Source organism: Scylla paramamosain, chromosome 23 (assembly GCF_035594125.1).
Source record: "Scylla paramamosain isolate STU-SP2022 chromosome 23, ASM3559412v1, whole genome shotgun sequence".
NCBI lineage: Eukaryota > Metazoa > Arthropoda > Malacostraca > Decapoda > Portunidae > Scylla > Scylla paramamosain.
The window spans coordinates 5,935,486-5,957,763 of NC_087173.1; the positions used below are offsets into that span (position 1 = coordinate 5,935,486).

The 22,278-nt window shown below is 39.5% G+C and overlaps 2 protein-coding genes across 3 annotated transcripts in view; one reads left to right on the forward strand and one right to left on the reverse strand.

Annotated features, from left to right (window-relative positions):
• Window positions 1-1,507, forward strand: part of LOC135112060 (DNA repair protein XRCC3-like) — an 8,059-nt gene extending 6,552 nt beyond the window's left edge. The window contains exon 7 of the mRNA XM_064025949.1: window positions 1,433-1,507. Within this exon, the coding sequence (XP_063882019.1) occupies window positions 1,433-1,465 (33 nt within the window). The 3' untranslated portion in view covers window positions 1,466-1,507. The remainder of the gene's footprint in view (window positions 1-1,432) is intronic.
• Window positions 1,508-4,859: 3,352 nt separating this feature from the next.
• LOC135112059 (mannosyl-oligosaccharide glucosidase-like) lies at window positions 4,860-14,675 on the reverse strand. 2 transcript variants are annotated; one of them, XM_064025944.1, is made up of 8 exons: window positions 14,553-14,675; window positions 12,963-13,129; window positions 11,985-12,102; window positions 10,347-10,504; window positions 9,623-9,800; window positions 9,120-9,470; window positions 7,981-8,882; window positions 4,860-6,449 (listed from the first exon to the last, which is right to left on the reverse strand). In XM_064025944.1, the coding sequence occupies exons 2-8, from the start codon at window positions 13,127-13,129 to the stop codon at window positions 5,831-5,833; spliced, it is 2,493 nt and encodes an 830-aa protein (XP_063882014.1). In that variant the 5' UTR covers window positions 14,553-14,675; the 3' UTR covers window positions 4,860-5,830. The 2 variants fall into 2 exon arrangements, with proteins under 2 accessions (XP_063882014.1, XP_063882015.1); XM_064025945.1 differs by lacking the exon at window positions 14,553-14,675 and adding an exon at window positions 14,410-14,546.
• Window positions 14,676-22,278: the final 7,603 nt, after the last annotated feature.

Sequence of the window (22,278 nt, forward strand, 5' to 3'; positions counted from 1 at the left end):
ATAGGTGGACATAGAACCAAGGAACTACAAAGTATAGGCTTGGTTTCTTCTTGCAGGTTCCCTTATATGCTCTTATATTGCTAACATTACATTTCTGTGTGACATGATGACGATAATGAATAACTAGATACATAAAGAGGGGAGAGATTTAGATACCAGAGTTAATAATATTAATTCGTGAGTGTAATGGTGTAATTCCCAAGACAGTGGCAGTACAGTTCATGTAAAACCACTGCATTATTGTTGTACATTAGGTAAATGGTCTGAATCAATTCTTTACACAGCTTTCATTCCCATCATCATGTCACAGCTACCAGTGCAATGGTATTATGGTGTTTTAGTGTTTGTTCTTTATTGGAATAAACTGTAGAATGACAAGATAATAGCCTTACACTTACCACATTTAGAAGCAGGACCATCAGTCATTATTTCCCTAATCCTGGCATTGCATTTCATTCAATTCCATTATGAAACACTGAGAAATTTATCTATTATAAACAAGGGAGGTGGATGTGACCAGGGATTGAACCTGGATCTAACAGGCTGGAATGATAAGCCTTAACTCTTTCACTATGATATGTAACAATCATGACTCTTAAAAGAACAATGTATGAAATGTTTATAAGCATCATTAAGAAAGAAATGTCATTAAAAAATTGATATTACAATTCCCAAAATGTATAATGTCTGAGGGTGGGTGTAGAGCAAGAAGGAAGGTTTAAGAGTGGCAAATAATTAAGAAAGGATGTATCAAATAGCAGTGAATAGGTTAACCATAAGATACCTCATGGTCAGTCCTGCTTTGACTTGTGTTTCTGCTTCCTGCTACAGCATTACAATCGTAAATTAAATCTTGTCCCTTTATGTAATTCAAATCCATAACTTGATCCTGCTAATTATCTGGTCATATCCTACTTCCTTTACTTTAAATCCCAGAGCACATTATGCCCATGCAGGACCTGTTTAAGATTGATATTTTGAGATCTGAGAACCGTGTAGAAATCTCAACTGCCTGACTTCAGTGATATCAAAGGTAGATTTGATACTCCTCAAAAAGTCATGCCTGTAACTTTTAGTGCAAAGACAGGGAACCAAAGATTTAAACTGAGCAGGGATGAGTCATCTGAGCAACTATTTTTCCTTTTTGTATTTCCTTCCAATTCATGTGTCATATCCACCTAATTCCTGTCTTTCCTTCCTATCCTGCCATCTCCCTGCTGGATTCTCCTTTCTTTCTGGGTATGTTTAAATTCTTATGAAACAAATACAAATGAGGGTCTCTCTCTCTCTCTCTCTCTCTACTGTACATGTCTACCTCTTCTAAAATGATGCCTTATTTTGTCTAATACAGAATCTGCATCACATTATTGTGCATTTCCTTCTAATTCCTCATAATTGTGTAGAAACAAGTCATCTGTATTTTATTGTACAGATGTTGGGGAACAACAACATACTCAAGACATGAGTGCTGACTGACACGATTCCCCAGTGTAGGAGTTCCACTTCTCCATGTAAGTACATCTGCATACCCACATACATCTGGGCTGGTAGGGAAGTAGGACCACTTACCCTGAGGAAGAATGCTAACTCCTTAGCCCTATAATATGATAATCTCTTCATCCATAATCACTGTTTTAGTTGATCAACTTCACTTAATTCCTGTAGTGTGAGTTTCGAACTATATGCATGAGTTACTACACAAGTGCTTAATGATACTCCTGGATACAGACTAGATGGTGAGATGAGATGAGAAGTTTTGCTGGGATGGCTGGGGATAGACAAGACAGGAAACAAATGAGTGGAGAAGGCTGAGGGAGGCCTTTGTGATGCAATGGAATAATAGGATCTAATAATGAAAAGGACTGCATATGTATAGCTTGCACTTTAGTCATGGACAGAGGTATTGGTATGAGGTGGATGAAGTATTATTAACTTTCTGCCTTCACTTCCAATGCACTTGACATTTTCCTTAAATTTTAAGTTCTCAGATGTAGTGAAAACTTGTCAGTTACCAGTTTTGTAAAGAAATTCCAAGATCAGAAGAATTAAGATTGTAGGAGAACACAAAACACAGTGAAAGGGAATGCAACAGGTTGTTGTCTGCCCTTTACTGCATCAGGGATGTAGAATGTGGGTAACATTTTTTTCCCCAAAAAGTTGGGTCCCAGCATGGTAGGGCAGCAAGATCACACTTGAGGTGTGTTAGGTGTTGTTTAAGTTTCTTTTCACCAATCATTTCCAATGAGCAACAAGTCACATAATGTATAGTGTTTAGCATGGAATATTTTTACAGATTATGGATCTGAGTTCAGTTGTGGACCTAATGGCTATACCCTTTTCACAATTATCATTCAGCAATTGATTCCTGGTAGCAAGGAAGGCTGGATAATTTTGAAACATCTAGTCAAAACAATAATATTGTATGTATAGTATTATTTACATGTCATATCATTCATACATACAAAGTTGGTTAACCTTTAACAAACAGGAATTATGATATTGCAAGAATCACACAATTCTAAAATAAAAACAAACACTATATTAAGTGAGAAAGTTGAGTGTAAGCAAAATTTACTTCTCGAACTTAATTTCTAAAGTTTTAAAATGGGTTACCCAGTTAATTTCTGGAAGCATCTTGATAGTCTTCTGAAATAGTTTGTCAGAAAAGGAAAGCCTAGAAAGAGACAGTGCTCTAGAATATCAATGAAAAGGATGAAAGAGTGGAAACACTGGGTAATTTGTACATTATAGTTAAGTAGGCAGAATAATGGTGAAATGCACAGCCAGAATGTGGATGAGGCCAGGCATACAGTTGGCAAGTTCAGAGGAGCAGTAACCATACAAATAACGATAGAAGATAAAATGAGAAGCAAAACTGGGGCAGTGTATGAGAGATTGAAGAGTTTAAAGAAGCTAGTTAGTGAAGCTGAAAATTTTTATATCCCCTATACATAATAAAACTGTGAGTGGAATTTCCCCATACATAGGAGCTGTACTGCACATAGGGATCAATAAGGCCACTATAAAGAGTTAGCAGGAGGAAAAATATTTCACTCTTATTACTCAATTTTTCATGCCCCAGTTTCTCTCTCTCTCTCTCTCTCTCTCTCTCTCTCTCTCTCTCTCTCTCTCTCTCTCTCTCTCTCTCTCTCTCTCTCTCTCTCTCTCTCCTTTAAATGGAATAGCTCATCACAGTCTAGCCTGATGTGAGCCAAAAGATCTGCTGGTATATTCTTAGTAATTGTCTCCACAATTCATCACAAATCTATGGAAAATATTGTCACATTTCACTTAGTCTATGGATGCAATGAATGTTAACACCCTTTGTAACTTTTTTTTTTTTGTGTGTGTGTGTGTGTGTGTGTGTGTGTGTGTGTGTGTGTGTGTGTGTGTGTGTGTGTGTTTAAGATAAAAAAGGGCCACAGGGGAAGTTGAGCAGTTTAACTAGTAAATACAACTACTACCACTTTTGAATTGAATTAATGAAAATATTCAAAGACTTGTTTGTAGCACACACACACACACACATTTAATAACATGACAGTTTCATATTAATACATAACTATCTTATAGAACAAATATATAATTTCTAAGCATATACACTTAATGTTCTAAGTAATTATTTTAGATAAACAGGTAATAGTTTTCAAGTAAGAATGATTTTCTCCAGCTCTGGGAGTGATTTTTTACATCAGATGCAGTATGTGGCTGTACATTTGTCACCTAAGGAGGGCACTAAGTGGCAGTGCAATGCAAGTCACTCAAAATGCAGTACAAACAATCATGATGTCCTAGAGCAGGGTCTGACTAGAATTAGAGTATGGCACTATACGGTTACCTGCTGTGGTATTCCATCCTGCAGTGCCAAATTGAAGTATATATTATACAATTGTTGCAAAAGATAGTTTCAATGTATGACAAGATGTATACTAGATGACAAAATATGAAGTCTTGTCCTCTCTGACTCGGAAGTTTGTCTTACCTTTGCTTAGATTATAATGCTCTGCTCTGCAAGTTGACTATGCAATGAGTGGCTCTGCTGCTTCATTCATATCTACAAGTAAGAGAGTTTGTATATTTAATCAGCATGGTATTTTTATCTTAAGTTTCAAATTTTATTGGTTATTCCAGCATGGCCTTAATGATCAAGTTCTTGAAATTTTAAAGGCTACCACTCAAAGGCATAGGTCCCAAGCCTATAATGGGTCCCAAGATTTGCCTTATTGGATCATAGCCTTTCAGAATTTGGTAAAAGAAATAACTTTTTATTTCATATTGTGTACGAATATTGGCCACTTCCATACTTGAAGTCTGAGGTAACCACAGCAGCTCATTTCCACATGGGTAGAAAGAAGTAAACACTCCTTCGTAAAAGTGACCTGAAATGGGGTACATAAGAACATAAGGAAGCTGCAAGAAGTCAGAATGTTTACTCATGGTGGCTGAAGGCAGTGTACAGATCAAATTGGGTTACATAAGAGAGAGAGAGAGAGAGAGAGAGAGAGAGAGAGAGAGAGAGAGAGAGAGAGAGAGAGAGAGAGAGAGAGAGAAAATGTAAAACAAGACATTCACACACAAACTCACATTATATGTCTCTTTCTCCCACAAATATTACCTGAGACTAAATCAAACTCCACCTTAGCCTTTAGACCTCTAGAGGAGAGGACAGATCCTCACCAGTCACACTAGTGAGTGAGTGAGTTAGTTCTGCAAGGATACCCAAGTCTCTCCATATCTGGGATCAGCACCAAGACTGATTCATTTCTGCTAAACATTTACAAATCCATTCCTTTTCCCACATCTTATTTCATTAGATGAGATCACATCAGATACACTGCACACTACATAAATGGCATACAAACATTTTGCAAAACCTTTATTTATTTAACAATTCTTAACATTTTCATGCAGGAATCCAAGACAATGCAAAAGAAATGTGATACATAATTTTAAAAATTCAGCACACTGCCTACTAAACTTAAAAGCAGGACAATACTGAAACTGGAGTGCTTGAATGTGCATGGAGACTTTATACCTTTGTGGTAGAAGGGATGACCTGCTTGAACACTGCAGTCAGATAGAAAAATACTGCCACTGTATTCCCTGCACATACGAGTAGTCAAAAATGACAAAAAGAGTGGAGTGAGGGGACTAGAAAACCACCTCTTCCATATTTTTACTCCCACAAATGAGACAAGACATGGATTCTTGTCTCAGCTACCTACTGTCACGGGGATCTCAGTCTGGTGTGTAAATGAATGCAAACTTTTCATTTTTTGTAAATTATTGACCTTGATCACAGATATTAATGTTCCTGAAAAAACTGCATTAGACAGGTTGGCACATCTGGTCGAATGGATATCAAAGTGAGGTTATGGCCCTAGGTCTTTCATAGGAAGACCTAAAACCATGCAATAAAGGAGGATGCAGTTACTTGTGATCAATCAACCCTGGAGATTTGGCTCCCTTCTCACCAGAAGCCATTCAGGTACACCTACAACAACGTGTGGTCTGATTAAAGCACACCCAAAGTAGTTCAGATGTGTCTCCATGCCTCCATGTTGTCATGTTATAAATACAAGTTACATCATGTATCTAGAAGAGAAAAGGTTTTCATTGATTATTTGAGGTATTTGGATTTTAGAATTATGATTTCATCTTCACGGAAAGTAACTCATGAAATTTATTTTCTTTCCAAATTTATGCTGGTTTATACACAATTACATATTAGGGAGGTAAATTTTTCTATTCATATTAACTCCTGGCCAGCAGGAGTTACCTCATTCACTTTAGCAAATGGTGTCTAGTTCCCTTTCTTTCCTCTCATGAGTCAGTAAGTCTCCCCCATCATCAGCACAACAAGGGAGGTCCAGCCAGTGAAGGGCCGACACCCCTGTCCTCGTCCTGTGCGGTCATTATAGTTCTCCCACAAGTATCCACTACTCATGTATTGTTTCTTCACATTGTTGATCACATTTTTCCGCAGTTCAAGATAGAGCTGCCTGGCCAGGTCACGGTGTGGACCATCCTTGTTGGAATAGTGATGGAGAGCTCGCACTGCCAGATAGTTCATGTTTATCCAGATTGGTCCCCGCCAATAAGGAGGGTCGTGTGGCGTGTTACGGCGATTGTAGAGTGGTGCATTTGGTGCCAAAGACCGCAGGCCGTACGGAGTCCACAGAAGGTCAGTTCGGTGAAGGTCCTGAAGAACTTGACCCAGCTTTGGGGAGTGAGGATCAATAATCTGAAGGAAAAGTGGGAAGAAACTCACATACCCAAAGGCATCAACATGACGATATTGTGGTGGCTCTAGTGTTACCCTTTGATATTCTGCGTTGGGGGTCGCCCGACGCAGCTCAACCTGGTCAGTGTGGAGGCCGTAGTCCATGTAGCCATTAGCCGCATAGGACCAGTGTAGTGCATCTAGCCATGAGCTGTCTGAGAGGAATCTGTTGGAAATTTTTGAAAAGTACACATCAGGGATTTTCTAGTATAGCTTATTTATTTATTTATTTATTTATTTATTTATTTATTTATTTATTATTATTATTTTTTTTTTTTTTTTTATTAATAGCATTTCATAATTTATAGCCCATGTTTACCTAGATTACATACAGCCCAGATTTTTTCTTAGTCTACATACTAGATCAACATCTCAGCAAAGGGAGCTACCCAGCGCAGGGTTCCCACATGCACATGCATCCTCACCAACACATCCACAAGTATTCCATAAGAATACAATAAAATAATGTCTTTGCCTCAAGGAAAAAATAAACTTAACCATACTTCCTGTCTTGTATTGCAAATATAATTTTTGTTTCAAGAATCTTCCCAAACATTATGCTAACATTTGGGGTAAGATAACAGATTCAGATGACCACATATCCACACATCCTTCACTTTTCTCTTCCATAAGTTAGTCCTTGTCTCTTTTATTTTCTTTAACATATTCTTTTGCAATATTCTCTTTAACAGCTTCCTTTATCTTAATTGTCCACAATGCACTTAACCTTTCTCCGACCATAAAACTTTCTATATCCCACCACTTCTGTTGCCACTCTTCGAGCACACTAAATGCCTCATTTAAACATTTCCTCACCAGCTGTCATCCCATTTTCTTTTAGTTTCACATACTTTATTTTCATATTTCTCTATAACCCCCTTCCTGTCCGTCCTTTCACTAGCCAGCACCATATTCACCTTCCTTGTACCAGCACTTTTGATATGCTCCCATCTATCTCTTATTCTCATCTTTGCTAAAACTTCAATATAATCTAAGCCTTCAAACATCTTTTTTTTTTTCTTTTTTTAAGCACTTGTTGAAGTCATTCCAAAAGTTCATCTCTCTCCCCTTACTATTACTCGCACTTACACATGGATCCACAGCTCCACACATACTTAACCTGTCTTACCTTTTCTACTACCCACACTATCCTTGATCTTCTCCCATGTGCCTTGATGCTCTTTCACATTGTACAAGGGCATTAAAGTGGATTCTTTTCCCTTCATTTGCTTTTTTTTTTCATCCATACCACACTACAACATTCCTTCCAATTCTTGCCACTCCTCACTTTCAATCTTTTTCATGCAGTCACTTACTTTAAAACCTTTCATGTAAGTCTCTCACAGCTAACATCTTCCTATTATATTCTTGAACACCCCAATATAATCTATCATTGCTTTATCGAAACCCTTTCATCTGCTTGTTCACCCATGTATACTTATAAACATCCCTCTTAAACAAGCTATTTTTAATCACCAATTCATGCTCAATGTACAAGTCTATTATTCTTTGTCCATAGTTTTTTCTTCTAGGCACACCATAAATACCAACTACACCCAAAACCATTGCATTTCTGACTAGCATTCAGATCTCCCTGCAACACTACATATACAAGCACTCTCAAAGTCTGCAAACATTCAATAGTAATAATAACAATTATGATAATAAAACAGAAAGAAGAAAAATAAAAGTCTTGCCTGTATGACTCCTGAAATCTTATGGGATCCTTTTCTACCAAACGAGCAAGGTCAGCCATCAAGCCGGACGCGAGGGTCATCCAGCAGCGGAGGTCAAGGTGTCGCTCCTCCCGTGTTGGGTGAGAGGCTCTGGGATAGTCATCCAGACCCGATGTCAGAGTTTTGGGGTTGAGTTCCCTGACAGCATCTGGATTGCGACCTCTCCAGCGATACGTGCCTGGCAGCTCTCCAATCTGTGTAGTGTTGAACCAGGAGTACCAGGCACGGAGGCGTGGCCACAAGCGGGTCAAGTAGTGGTAATCATCATCAGAAAGATCCTCTTTGAACTCTGCCAACATGGAGTGAAGTGTCAGAAGGAGAGTTGGAGGATTGGCATTTCTCCCATCCTGCACCACAAACTCATCTGGCACTCTTGCCCTTGCTTCTGTTCCAAGGATCTGCTCTCGGGGAATCCACCCATCCCAGTTCATCAGATCCAGCCAGTGAGCAAGGATGTCTTGGGAGATCTCACGGTCCCACTTTGAAATGAGCAGGTTGTGGAAGCCCTCGTCCCAAAGAAAGCCACGTGGAAAGAAGCTTCGAGACGGAATGGCAGTGTACAAAGGCGCCCGCCAGTAAGGGACCGGTTCCTTGTTGTACTGTCCTGTGACACGTGATGCTCCATAAAAGTAGCCAATCCCTCCCAGCATGTTGCTTAGAGCTGCCTTGGCAAAGCTAATTTCCTCCTGAGTGAAGCCTTTGCTCTCGAGGGAGAATTTAGCTTCAAAGTCTTTGTGGAATTTTTCTTCATGTTCTTGGAGTTCTGTTGTGAGCACCTCACCCACAAGCTTCTGCTGTCGCTCTTGTGATGCACTGTTGCTCTCGTACACCACATCCACAGAGAATGGCACTCGACCACTGACCTGAAGAATCACCATGATTTAAACTAACAAATAGACAACCTAGTTAACACAAATTCCTTGATGTACAATGTACTCATATATCACTTTTACAGTCTGCTACAAATTACTATATTGCTCCTATCAAAGCCCATTATCTAACTTTTCATATTCTAACTTTAATTCTATAAGATCCTTGCTGTTACTATCAAATCCCAAGAAGTAAAGAGGTGTAAGAAACCCTTGCCTTATTATTCTCACCTGCAAAGCTACAAAATTTGGTTTTCGGTCCAGGTCTTGATGATCAAACATCTCACCAGCCAGGCCAATGTGTTTTTCAGTCTGTCCCTGAAACACCCTCAGACCCCTCATCACTGTCTCCTTCAGCTGACTCAATCCCAGGTGCTTGGTGAGGAGCGCATGTTGGTGGGTAATGGTGCCACTGTGGTTGTTGACAGAGAGATGGAAGCCCCCAACACTGGTTGAAAAACCCCTCACTGCTCCAAGGGAATGCTGGCTGCCAATCTCCCCTTGGAGCCAAGCATCTTCATCTTCTGGATCAAGTACCACATAATAAATGATTGATGCTTCACTTCCTATTTGCTTCTTGCTCTGTGAGAATGGAGGAATCACTTTCAGATGATTCAAGATTTACTTCTTAAGTATCATGTAATAACCTGACTATCTTTTGTTCTTAGGAGAAAAAAGCAGACAGTGATGATAATAGCAATAAGAATAACAGAAAATGGTAAAATTTTCCCTACCTTAGGTAGTACATTGATCCTTGCTGACCACTCCCCACCATGCTGTCCTCCTTGCTGCTTTACAAACATAGTCTGAAGGGTGACATGCTTGTCTTCTAAGCTCTGCATACCAAAATCACGCCCATCGTGTAACAGCCAACCATAACGGCTAAGCTCATCTGCCTGATCACACCAGTGCCTGCATGGTAACATTTATTTTATTCCACAGCTAATTTAATATTAAAGGGAGGTTAACTAGTAATGATACCAAGATAGATTTCTCAAACAAGCTGAAGTTAGTGTTATAAAGGCATGGGAGGTGCAAGGACAACAAGAGGTTACCACAGCAGTGACCTAGTTTGATGAACCTCGTTGATTTTTGAGTGTTTGTTTATTAAGTGTACTAAATAATCCTATATATTTTATTTTGTAGTCAAGCCTCATAGATAACAAAATTTCCAAGAGAGAGAGAGAGAGAGAGAGAGAGAGAGAGAGAGAGGGAGAGAGAGAGAATTATTTTATTTTGCTGTACAAAAATTTATCAAGTAAAGAAATTGGATATTATAAGTCTGAACAATCACCATCACCAATACCACTCTCCTTTATAGCTAGCTGTAATTATTATTATTATTATTATCATTATCATCATTATTATTACATATTATTTATCTCCAATCAAGTCCTCTATAACTATCAATAATAATGCTCAGTGAATATATAAGTAGATCCCAATCTTTTCACCCACCTGAGTGCCAAAACATTGTTCTGGAAGTGGCCCGGAACAAACCACATAAGGCCAGTCAGGAGTGATGTTGGGTGCCTTGTTCTGGTGCCAAAATACACTCCAGGTCGATAAGTGCCCCAGTACCTCTCAGGCACCTCCAGACCAGACTTTGTCACCACCTGTTGGAAGAAAGGGTGGTTCATTTCTTTACAAAACTCATGACCTCTGATTATTCATTCATATTTAGAGAGCCCTTGTTATTCAAGGAATCTGGGTTGCTGTGGGCACACTCCAAAATATCCTGCATGAAATCAAGCTGGAATCACTGCTACTCATAAGAAATTAGCTTGAGTAAAAATATTGCAGTCACACCCTAAATTATTGGCTAAAACAGTCTATGCAATGCCTTCTCTAATTCCAGCATCCCTAACAAATTAATTATCAAATTCTCAAACAGCCAATGATGGTTATCTACGATCAAATTGTGAAGCAACAAATGGATTTCAGCTTGTTGATGGCTATTAGAATCCTAGTCAATGTCAACCAAATTTTAGCCATCTTTAAACAGATTAAAGTATTCTTTGATTTATATAAACACAAAAGCACTGCTGCCAAATTCTTCTGAATACTGTGGATTATTTCAGCTTAAGGATCACCCAAGCTTTGGCAAAAACTTGATACAATAACACTATGCATCATGTCATGTCATCACATGTAGTGAATAGGCAAAAAGCACACATTACACATACTTGCACACTGACCACTTGCCAACAACTGACTCAAATATTGAGAAAACTGACTGATGAAAAAATCATGCACTTATCTACATGAAATTACTCAAAGAAAAACATTTATAACTACATGACATTTATCTAAAAAACATTAATTATATGTAAGTTATTTTACAATGTCAGAGAATCCTATAATTAAAGATAATGAAATCTTTCAGACAATTCCAAACTGACTTTAAAGGAAAAGCTAAAATGGCAAGGAACAGACTCAAATTGCCAAATTAATTTAAGAACATTGATAATAAAACAAGCCATTTCTTTTTGTACTGTAGTTGTGTGTAGTCTTCTGTATACACAACACAAATGATGACAGGAGTAAAAAGCTGTGGCAAATAGCTTGCACTGCCTTGAGATCCTGCACAGGTTATGTTGATTTTGCTGTGACAGGCATGGTAGGGCTTAGCGCATGACTCATTACCTTGTTTCTGCACACCACTTTCTCTGTCTACAGCATTTGTAAGTTTATAGTCACTGGTTTACTGGATCAGTATTATATATATACACAGAATAAATCTGAATGAATTATTTCAAATAGTGGCTTCTACAATAGCAAATTTTAAGTTTTATTCACATGAAAAATTTCATGATAGCAAAAGAACTTTGCAGAAGAAAGTAATGATAATAATTTTATTATCATTATCATAATTCTTATTTATAAGATCTAAGAACCACTGTCCTGTGTGTGGAGAAGTGGTACATTAGAGAACCATGAATTATAAGCTACTAAACACTGTAAGTATTTAAAGTATAAAGATAGGGCAAATAAACAGGTAATAAGTATACATAAGAAATCAATCTTAGTTTAGATACAGACAGTGGTAGGTCCAGATAAATCATAACCAGCAATCCACAATCAGTAGGAACAGACCTTGGGGGCAGCAATGGGGGTGTTTATTCTGGTTTCCACGTAGCCAACATAGAGGAAGTAGATTACTGCTATCACCACCAAGGCAGCACAAGCCATGTACAGTACAGTAGGGCACCACCTGCAAGTTTTTTTAATTGTTTATCTGGAAATGTGAGGTGTGGAGTACCAAATAATATCCTCTTGTTGGTATGGACAGGCTGAAGTACTCATTACAACATTTAGCAATATATAAAGGTGTAAGAAAATTGTTGTACATACATGCCAGTTAGTCAACCATTTATTCATCACAGTTACTTCTACACAATAATGTTTGTTGTGTATGTTAAATCCTGGAACAGAGAAATTAAACTTTTATTCTCCTTTTCAAATAAAGGAATAGTCTCTAAGGAATTTTTTTTTTTACACCATTCTCACATTCACCACAATCTTGAGGATCATGTGCTGGATTCACGACTGCCAGCTATACCCTTCTGGGAAGAAGTAACAGCACATGTTAGCCTGGTCTCTGGATAAGGCTGAGACCTTTCACACCAAACTCCCAAATCCTCCTGCTCAGGAGAGAAACTGACAGCTCAGTCATCAGCAAAAAATCCATAGTGTATGTGTGTGTGTGTGTGTGTGTGTTGGATACCCATTTCCTGAGGTTGTTAACATAGTGTAAGGATAGATAGGAACTTTATTTTTGACAAAGCTCCTGATGTAGTGTTCTAACAACCCCACCATCCACCAGGGATGCACCAACACAGTGGAACTCCATCACACAATATTCTGATAAAGGCACCTCAACTTGACAGGCTTGGTCAACAGCCTTCCTGGGAGAAGGTCCATTGGAGAAAGGTATTCAGGGAGGAAACCTTTAGCTCCAAATACATGCCATCCTATCCCATTGAAAAAAAATAAGGAAAAACACAGACTAATACTAGCATTTTTAATAACTTACAAATACCATTAAGTAAAGATAGGGAGTGAATAACTTACTGGCGGCGGCGCTGCTGGTGTCGTCTACTGTTGGTGGTGCTGCTGCCCTCCTTAGGATTATAATATGACCCCTGTGCATCATCCAACTGGGAGAGGTCATGGTGGTGGTGATGGTGGTGATGGTGGTGGGAGAAGGGAGCTTTGTTTACTCGCCTCTGTCTGGCCATCTGCATGAACACAATCACTTTTAATGATTAGCCAACTCAATCCTTACACATCAGAGCATAAATTTAAAGTAATCGTTTTCTATAATAATCAAACATCACAATAGCATTATAGGATATAGACTATCTATGACAAAGATAATATTTTACATGATAACAAATCAGAGAGTAAGATTATCAAGCAGTAATCAATAGGTCATGTGAATAAGTTACCCATCACTGTAACAGGGAATATTTGAAATGTTACAGCAATGCCAATGACAATTTAAATCTTGAACAATACCAATGATCTTTCTATAATAACAATGGAGAAATATGTGTTGTGTTTCATAAAGAAGTATGTGTCTGTCCCCCCAGTGTTATTGTCCTCAACCCTCAAAGTCACCCATTCACATCAAGAAAGAACCAAATGAAAATGAAACTGGAAGCAAGGTCAATATTTCTGACAACCAAAAACTTACAACTCTCCTTAAAGATGAAATTTGCAGCTACAATTGTTTGTATGGGAGGGTATAAAATGCTTGTAGATATGCCAGTATATTATATACAGTGTTGGTGGAAGCAGAGTGGAGGTACATGAAAGGCTACACTGCCCAATAGTACAAAGGCTCAAAATTTACCTTAGCACCTGACATTCAATATGGTGTATACTTATCTAGGACACTGTACACAATACCTCCATGGCAGGGATTTACTCCAACAAGGGCACCTCTGATGGCTAAACTCATCCTAACTCTAAATAAAATTTTCAAGTGTTTCCATGAAAATGGGTGGGCATGACATAGTGAAGTCCCCTAGTTTTTAGTAGATAAGTAGCTTTCCTCACCCCAGCTTGTCAGGGAGGAAGAGAAGCAGACACATTATTCAGAAAGTTATACCAATACCTTAAGATTTCTGTGTAAGTACTGAAGAAAAGAATGAAAACGAAAGCACAGGAGTCAAGACAATTACAATGCATCATCTCAATAGAAATTACCATTTCTACCTTTATACCACATTTAATATAAAGATAACATCTACTAACAAAATATTGATAAACCTGCTTGCTTGTGTCCGTTTATTCAGTCCCTTCATTGTCAAAAACCTTTCCTAACACTGTTTCCAAGGGACTGGCGCACCTGCAAACCTGAGCTACCCTAGTATTTCACGATTTCCTCTACCTGCTTGACTGGCCAGAGTAACAGGGTAGCCAGCCAAGTGAGTAAACCGGGTGAGAAGGCAAGATATGCTCATGCAATGAATACTAAGCTAAATAACAGCTGACATGTACAAAACATTAATACTTCAAAGTCTGGTGTCGAGACGAGGTGAAGGAACACTGAGGTTGTCTTGTTGGTCTGGTTCTGGCTCAGGCTCACAACCACATACAAGTAAACACGAAAGGAAAGTATATGTAGCGCTACATTCTCTAGTCAGCTGGAGTTACCTTGCCCACGTCACCGGTCAGCCCCGCGTCCCGTACGAGCCGCAATGTTTACAACAGCAGCAGCAATAACAACAACAACAACAACCAGGCTCACACTCAAGATATCCATTTTTTTTTTTTTTTATTAATTCATATAGTATACCAAAAATATTTACTTCTTCATCATTCTTTATTTATTTGATCTAGTTTAATCATGTGTGACAAGACAAATCAATAAGTGTTGTAAGGCAGCGTATGGTGACATGTCCAAGATAAGGGATATCTGCATATTTGCTTTAAATCATACAGAGTTTACTGTATATAAAAAAAAAAATCAGATTTTTCTACCGATTACTGAAAAAAATCGGATTCTTCAACACCATATAAAAGAAAAAAATATACATAAATATGTTAATTGCCAGAGTAAGTTATGCATCATCACAACAAATATATGCATATTTAATATGAGGGAAAAGGAAAGATTCTACTATAACCATTAATAATTCACTTTGACTGACAGACAGAGATAAGTTTTAGGTGTGTAGTGCAATATGTTTTGGACTGGGCGCGGGATGGATGCTGTGAGAGTCACGAGCTGTTGCCAGCTGATCACTCTAAGTTATTACTTGACTAAACTTGCTGATCTCTATTACAGTATCGTACGTGACTCAACTTTCCAGGCAACTGTTGATCAGCTCAGATTTCTTAACAAGTTGAAAATGTTACAGGTTTCCTTTAGCTTACCCAACATGATACACTTGACTGTAAATGCACACAGTCTGAATAACCAGGTTGTTTGTGATTTTTCTTTGTTTGTGGTACTCGTATCCTAGTTATTATTGAATCATACGTACTGTAGCTTCAACATCACGTTGCCTCGTGTTGCTGAATTTGTTTTCCAGTTACATGAAGTAGTAACCGAGCTTTTATTTCATTCTTTGCTTCTCCGAGAGAATAATAAAAGCTCTCCATCTGGACGAAGGAGCTGTAGTACCACAGAAACAACCTTTTTCCAGAAGGAATCCTATCGAGTTAAATATACGCGAGGCAGTTAATTACGTATATAGGCTGTCTCGTCCTCAAAAGTCCTTCACAAGAGGAGTTGGCCAGCGAAACTGGGAAATAATGTTAGTAGATGTAGTAGCTATGTATTGTGAACACTGGCAGTATCTTGTCAAAATCCGGTGTTTGTTTGAATATCTGACGAAACATACTCGTATAGGGACTGTTACAGCAATCCGCCCCGTTGAGGAAGTTATTAGGAATTTCGTAAGTGTCACATAGAGACATAAATATGATAAGTAAAGACCGCATCCCCCACGAGCGATGAGCGTCAGGCCAGTTTGTGTGGAACAGAATGACGGAGGAAACAACAGCTTGGTCACCAGTACTCCGTGGAACGCTGAAGGCACAGATCCCAAGATTCATGTTAGCCTTTTAGGTGCACTGTGTCATCCGGTGCTGGAGGTGTACACTACTGCTGCTACTGCTACTACTGCTGGAGAGACTACGCAATACATTAACATGCTGACAGAGTACTTACCTTTCCTAGCCCGCCACGAGGCACACTCTGAGGTGATGGTGGATTGGTGGCCCTTACTGTCAAATCAGAGCAGTGTACAGTAATGGAAGCGTTATCTTTGACACCACCCTACTAAGATAATTGTTAATACGTCGTTTGCCAGTTGAGTCATATTTGATTTGTCGTTTGAGACATTGTTCTGTAAAATTGTAGCCCTTCTAGGATCTCACTCTGATAGTGTCAGGCTTCCTTGAGATGAATTACTTAAGAAATTTTTCTGAAAGGTCATCATCTATTTTCATCTGATTTTTCAAAGCTTTACTCTGTATTTCTACATTGCTACACTGGTTACTAAACGAGTTCTCAGATTACTTTTTTTTTTTCCTACTGATGGTGTAGGATTTCTTTTAAAACTATCACACACACACACACACACACACACACACACACACACACATACACAAACACACACACAATGAAACTCTTATCAAAGACTCTGAAACGTAGAAAATATAGTCAAGGAATCGCGAACTATTAAGACTATTGCTCTCTCTCTCTCTCTCTCTCTCTCTCTCTCTCTCTCTCTCTCTCTCTCTCTCTCTCTCTCTCTCTCTCTCTCAGTAGGCCTTGTCTTTCGTCATTTTTTTGTTGATTTCGGCTAGTGCCCTTCTTACATAAAAAATACTTCTAGTATGCACTTAATCAATTCATCGTCCTGTATTTAATTTGAATACACGCTCCACTGATCACTAAAGTGCGTGAGGTTCTCCACCACGACAAGGATTTGCTCCGTGTTATAATTTAGGGTTCTGTGCAGCAGCTCGAGAATCAAAAAACATGAGACAGAAGAGAGAGCTTTGACATGAGTGACCGATGCGCATTATTCACCCTTCACCCTCACCTCCCCTACCACTCTCACCTCCCCCCTCACCCATGTTACTCTTTACCAGTCACCCTCACCTACCCTACTTCACCCATGTCACTGTTGATCCTTCATCTTCTCTTCTCACCCATTCACCTGCCACCCTCACCCGCCTCACCTCACCCGTGTCACTAGTTACCTGTCACTTAACTGTCTCGCCTCATATCTCCTTTATTTCTTTCTTTATTTACTTATTTTAAATGAAAAAAAAAATAGAATGGTCCACTGAAGCTACCAGCCCCTATAGAGTATACTTGAAAAAAAAAAAAAAAAATCATATCTTGAGCGTCTTGAAATCCTACCTGTCACTCTTACCTCTCAATATTCACCTTTTATTCACCTGCCTCTTTTTTATTAATCTGCCACGTGTTTGTTTCAGTAAAATAGGAACTTGAAACTACCAAGCATATTAATTTTATTGTGTTCAGGATTACCAGGGCAGATTAGAGCTCTGGGGAACGCTGTTTACGTCCGAGCGATAAATAAAGGTACTCATAGTCCATGTTTACAATCTAACTACCTAATGGCCTAGTTGACTAAACAGGGAAGGATTATTAGCTGTTACTGAGCGCTTTCCAGAAGGTGAGTTTGTATAATGTTATGCGCTACTTCTGTATTCTGTATTCTTGGGTTTTGTATGTTAACTTTTAAACGTGTGTGTGTGTGTGTGTGTGTGTGTGTGTGTGTGTGTGTGTGTGTGTGTGTTAGCTAGTAAGGGTGCGTATCTCATTCGATATACATACGTAATTGTCAAGGAAATATTTCAAATCGTAAGCACTTCTTGAAATGCCCCACACATCCATTCAATCCTTGCAACGGTGGCAGCGAGTTATGCATGTGTGTGTGCGTGTGTGTGCGTGTGTGTGTGTGTGTGTGTTCTCAGTGGAGTGTCAGCAGTCAATCGTGGCAGCTAAATGGTTGCGTGTGTCAAATATTCATGCACTCCCAGGCTGAGGCGGGCAACTATTAATTATTCGTGGCTCCGTGACTGACATTGTCCATTCTATTTGACACCACGGGAAGTCAGCTGTAAAAGAAGGAAAAAAAAAAATCACGTCACTATGTTTGTTTCATGATTTACTGCCACACATTGATTGCACTTTGTCCTTATTTACTGCGTATTGATTGTACTTTATCCTTAGCGAGGGAGATGCACGTGAGCTGACCAGATTGTTAGCGCTAAGTGTATAACGTGAGGTAATTGCCATGGATTTACTGCGTCCCCGCTTATGCCACCGTCCATTGAGGCCTTATTGATTCATCCCGCTTGTTTAATCTTGTGCTCTGTCTGACTGGGAGCCGTATTTGTATTTTTCTCCGTTCTGATTAGTTACGTCGATACAAATCCATAATCTTAGGAAAGTGTCACTGGAAATCATTGCGTGTCTTTATTATTTTATCTCTCCACGTGTTCATTTATTCATTCATTCATTTGAGTATTCGTCTTTCTGAAGAATGTTAAGTCTTGTGTTAAGCGCATGAGCGTGATTCTCTTTTTCTCATTCTCTTTCTTATTGCAGTTGATTATAGGCAGCACGGAAGGCAGTTTGCTGGCAGAGAGGACCTGCTGACATAGATCACCTACAGCTTGGTTCATAATGTTTCGTGCTTCTATACCGTCTTGATTTTTTATTCAGCTCACTGACTGTAGCCAAGTATGCTTGATATATGTGTCGTAATTGTACGCCGAGAAATATATTACTTGAGTTTAAGCATTGTGGAGCACGGGCCATTGTGAAGGAGAGGCCAGCGCCAGCACCAAATGACCGCCCGCTGTGTTGTCGGCAATCTGGTGGTGAATATTTCACGTCATGACGCTCCCCGGCACCGGCGCCTCCACATCACAGCTCGTGATCAACTGGGTAATTTTTCGACATCGAGCAGCAACATGCATAATTCAGAGCGTGTCGTGACATGGCGTTGTCTCCTCTCATTTTTATGCCGGGATGATGCGTGTGTGTTGCCACTAGTGATGTCATTATTATTATTGTTATTGTTATTATTATTATTATTATTATTATTATTATTATTATTATTATTATTATTATTATTGTTGTTGTTGTTGTTGTTGTTGTGGTCGTTGTTTATATATATATATATATATATATATATATATATATATATATATATATATATATATATATATATATATATATATATATATATATATATATATATATATTTTTTTTTTTTTTTTTTTTTTGCTTGTGTGTGCTTGCGCTGAAGTTGCAGTTTTGATTTCTTATTTACTGCAAATTTTAACATTCTTTTCGACGCTACACTCGCAGTGAGCGCACACACTCTAGCCTTAAGTGGAGCGGTTGGAAATCAAGGCCTCGAGGCTTGCTTTGATATGCAGACCAATTATGCCTCACCGCATCAATAACAGTAACAGCTTGGCAAGATTTGTAGAACGTGAGTAGAAGGAGGTATGTGGTGGCAGTGGCGTAAGAAACCCCTGAGTGACATAGCCAATCTCAAAACAATAACAGTCCGTGGTAAGCAAACAAGGCAGGGATTGGCCGCCAGTCGTAACCATGCTTCACGGTTAGCCAATCACGAGGCACTAGGCACTGAGTCTTGGCCAATCGAAGGAGAGGAGGGTGAGGAAGGTGAGAAAGTGGGAGGCGCGTGTTTGATGTGCTTCGTTACCAGGTTACACACACACACACACACACACACACACACACACACACACAACCCCCGGAGTGATTATACACAATTATTCATTAGAATTGTGTGATGCCGCCAACAATAGCCATGACTTCTGGACCCTACCTCCTCTTTTCTTGTCACCCCCCTCCTCCTCCTCCTCCCCCTCCTCCTAATCCTCCTCTTCCTCCTCCTCCTCCTCCTCCTCCTCCTCCTCCTCCTCCTCCTCCTTCCTTCCTTCCTTCCTTCCTTCCTTCCTATAATTTTTCTGTGGCGCGCGTAGTAGTGAACAAGGGCGATGGTGGCAACTGGTGGCACACACACACACACACACACACACACACACAGAGAAAATCTGTGGACGTTTCCAGTTACTTTTTTCATTTACTGAGTTGCTAGTTCCGTAGGCTATAATAACTGGACAAAAGGAAAAAAGGGGGGAGGGGGGAGAGATGATAGCCGAGGCTTTGGCAGCTATGAGGGAGTGCCAGAACAAGGAACAATGGAGCTGTTTTCTCGTAAGCACAATCATGAGAGAAGTCCCCTCAGGAAATGTTGATGTATTAATAGATAAACAGGAAAAAGCAATATCTCAAAACTCATTCATTCAGTAGAATTAAATCAGTGTGTCAGGCAAGGCGATACTTAATTGCACGAAGGTTAACGAAGGTAACAAGGCTTATATGTTCATTCATACATGTTCGTCTATTTGTGTGTCTGTTTGCAAGATATATCAACTGAACCTTGAAGAAAGTTAAGCCATGACTCAAGGAACAATCAATTAAATCTTAAGGCTGGTATAAATGTGTACCCAGGATTATTTAGCTTTTCCTCCTGAGATCTGGCTTGTCCTCTCCACGACCTGGTTTACCCCTGTTCTCTCCTCCAGCACAATCTAAAGTGACGCCTGAGTGGAAACCATTACAATGGCTGCATTCCTCTGTTCATTCTCAAGACGTCATTGTGTCATTAAACGCCTCGGAGCTCGGAGCTGGCTCACCAAGTCTACGGCTCCTCCAGCGTCTGTTCCGGAGGGTGCATCTTTTATTAAACCCACGGTAACCACCAAGCCTTTATTGTGGCTTTCCACACTCAACATTACAGCAGTCCACTCAATTGTCCGCTGCCTTAGTACGCTGCTCACTCACTCCATCAAAGAGTTAGTCAATTGGTCTTGTATATAGTCAGCCAGCCACCCACTTCGTTGATCAATCAATTAGTTAGCTAGTGAACCAGGCAATCAGTCAATCAGAGAGAGGGCTCAGCGTGGGAGCGTGGGGTGCTCACACTATGTAATGGCGGGCCTCCCTCAGCCTAAGGTTACGGCAAGCACGAACCGTCCACACGCCACTCCCCATTAAGCTTCCTTTACTAGCACCATTACTGGTAACAGCAGAGGCGCTTACACGCTGGTGGGCGACCATTGGATTTTCTTCTGCTCGACGTGTACGATAGTGTTGCATTGCTTCATCGTTTGCTGCTTGCTAAGATAGTGAGCAGTGCATCTCTTTTCTTTTCTTTTCTTTTCTTTTCTTTTCCTTTTTTTTCGGTCTTATCGAAAATTTCGTATACATAAGTGAAACTTTAAGTGCACCACTTTATTTTATTTATAATACTGTAGCATAAAACGTCTTTTCTCTTCTTCGAATTCCTCCTTGTCATTATCTTCCTTACTTTATTCCAACCATGGGAAATACCGCTTTAAGCGAAGATGTCGTCAAATAAAGGAAGGGAGAGGAGGCAGGAAGGGAGTGATGGTGCTTTTGGCAACACGCAGGACGGCAACACGCAGGACGCGGCGTCTGTAACCAAGTAGAAAATTATAAGTACACATTCTTATAATCATATTTCATAGTTTAGCCATACCTAACACACACACACACACACACACACACACACACACATCATTATGTCATCGCGACTGAAAAAGATCATGAATTGCAGTTAGAATAATAAAACAAGTCTGCGTAGAGGCAATAACGAGTAACGAAAATAACGAGTGAGTAGTCAGAGCCTCAAACACAAGCACGTCACGTGTGGCCATCATTATGTTAACTTTGTATAATGTATCTACATGCATTTTTTACAAGATATTCACATAATGACGTGAAAGATATGTGACTGAAACCTGTAAAGTCTGTACCTTATCTCGTATTTGACTGAAGTGTCTGGCCACATGATGTCTTGCTGTAGTGTTGTGAATGAGTGTTTGGGCTGCTTAACAAGTTTTTTTTTTCTTTTTTCTATGGTTTACAAAGATGAGGTAGTATTATCTTTATTTGGGTTGGATTAGGATAGCTTATGTCAGATTGTTAGATTGTTTAAGTCTAATTAAAGTTACCTAACCTAACCTAACCTAATCCAATCAAACTTAACCTAACACTTTACCTAACACGCTAACATCACTCATCCCTGGAGGTGGTTGGGATGACTGTTCTTCCTGTGGTTCAGTCTGTCACCTACTCGGCGCCAAGGAACCCCGCGGTGTTTTCCCTGCACACCTGTGGGCGAACCCTACTGAAGGGTGGTGGAGGCATGGTCAATAGTCGAGCAACACACCGCACTCAATTTCAGCGTGCCTTTTTACTTAATTTGATCTACTAAGAATCTACCAGCTGTCATTCATTGTAAGGAAACTGTCATCAAAGCAG

Bases quoted from the DNA above. Each gene is read 5' to 3' on its own strand.
- LOC135112059 (XM_064025944.1), bottom strand. From the start codon at position 13,129: ATGGCCAGACAGAGGCGAGTAAACAAAGCTCCCTTCTCCCACCACCAT. The intron at 10,505-11,984 runs GTCTGTTCCTAC...TTCTTCCAACAG, and splicing joins CCCCCATTGCTGCCCCCAAG to GTGGTGACAAAGTCTGGTCT. The intron at 9,471-9,622 runs GTAGGGAAAATT...CCATTCTCACAG, and splicing joins GGATCAATGTACTACCTAAG to AGCAAGAAGCAAATAGGAAG.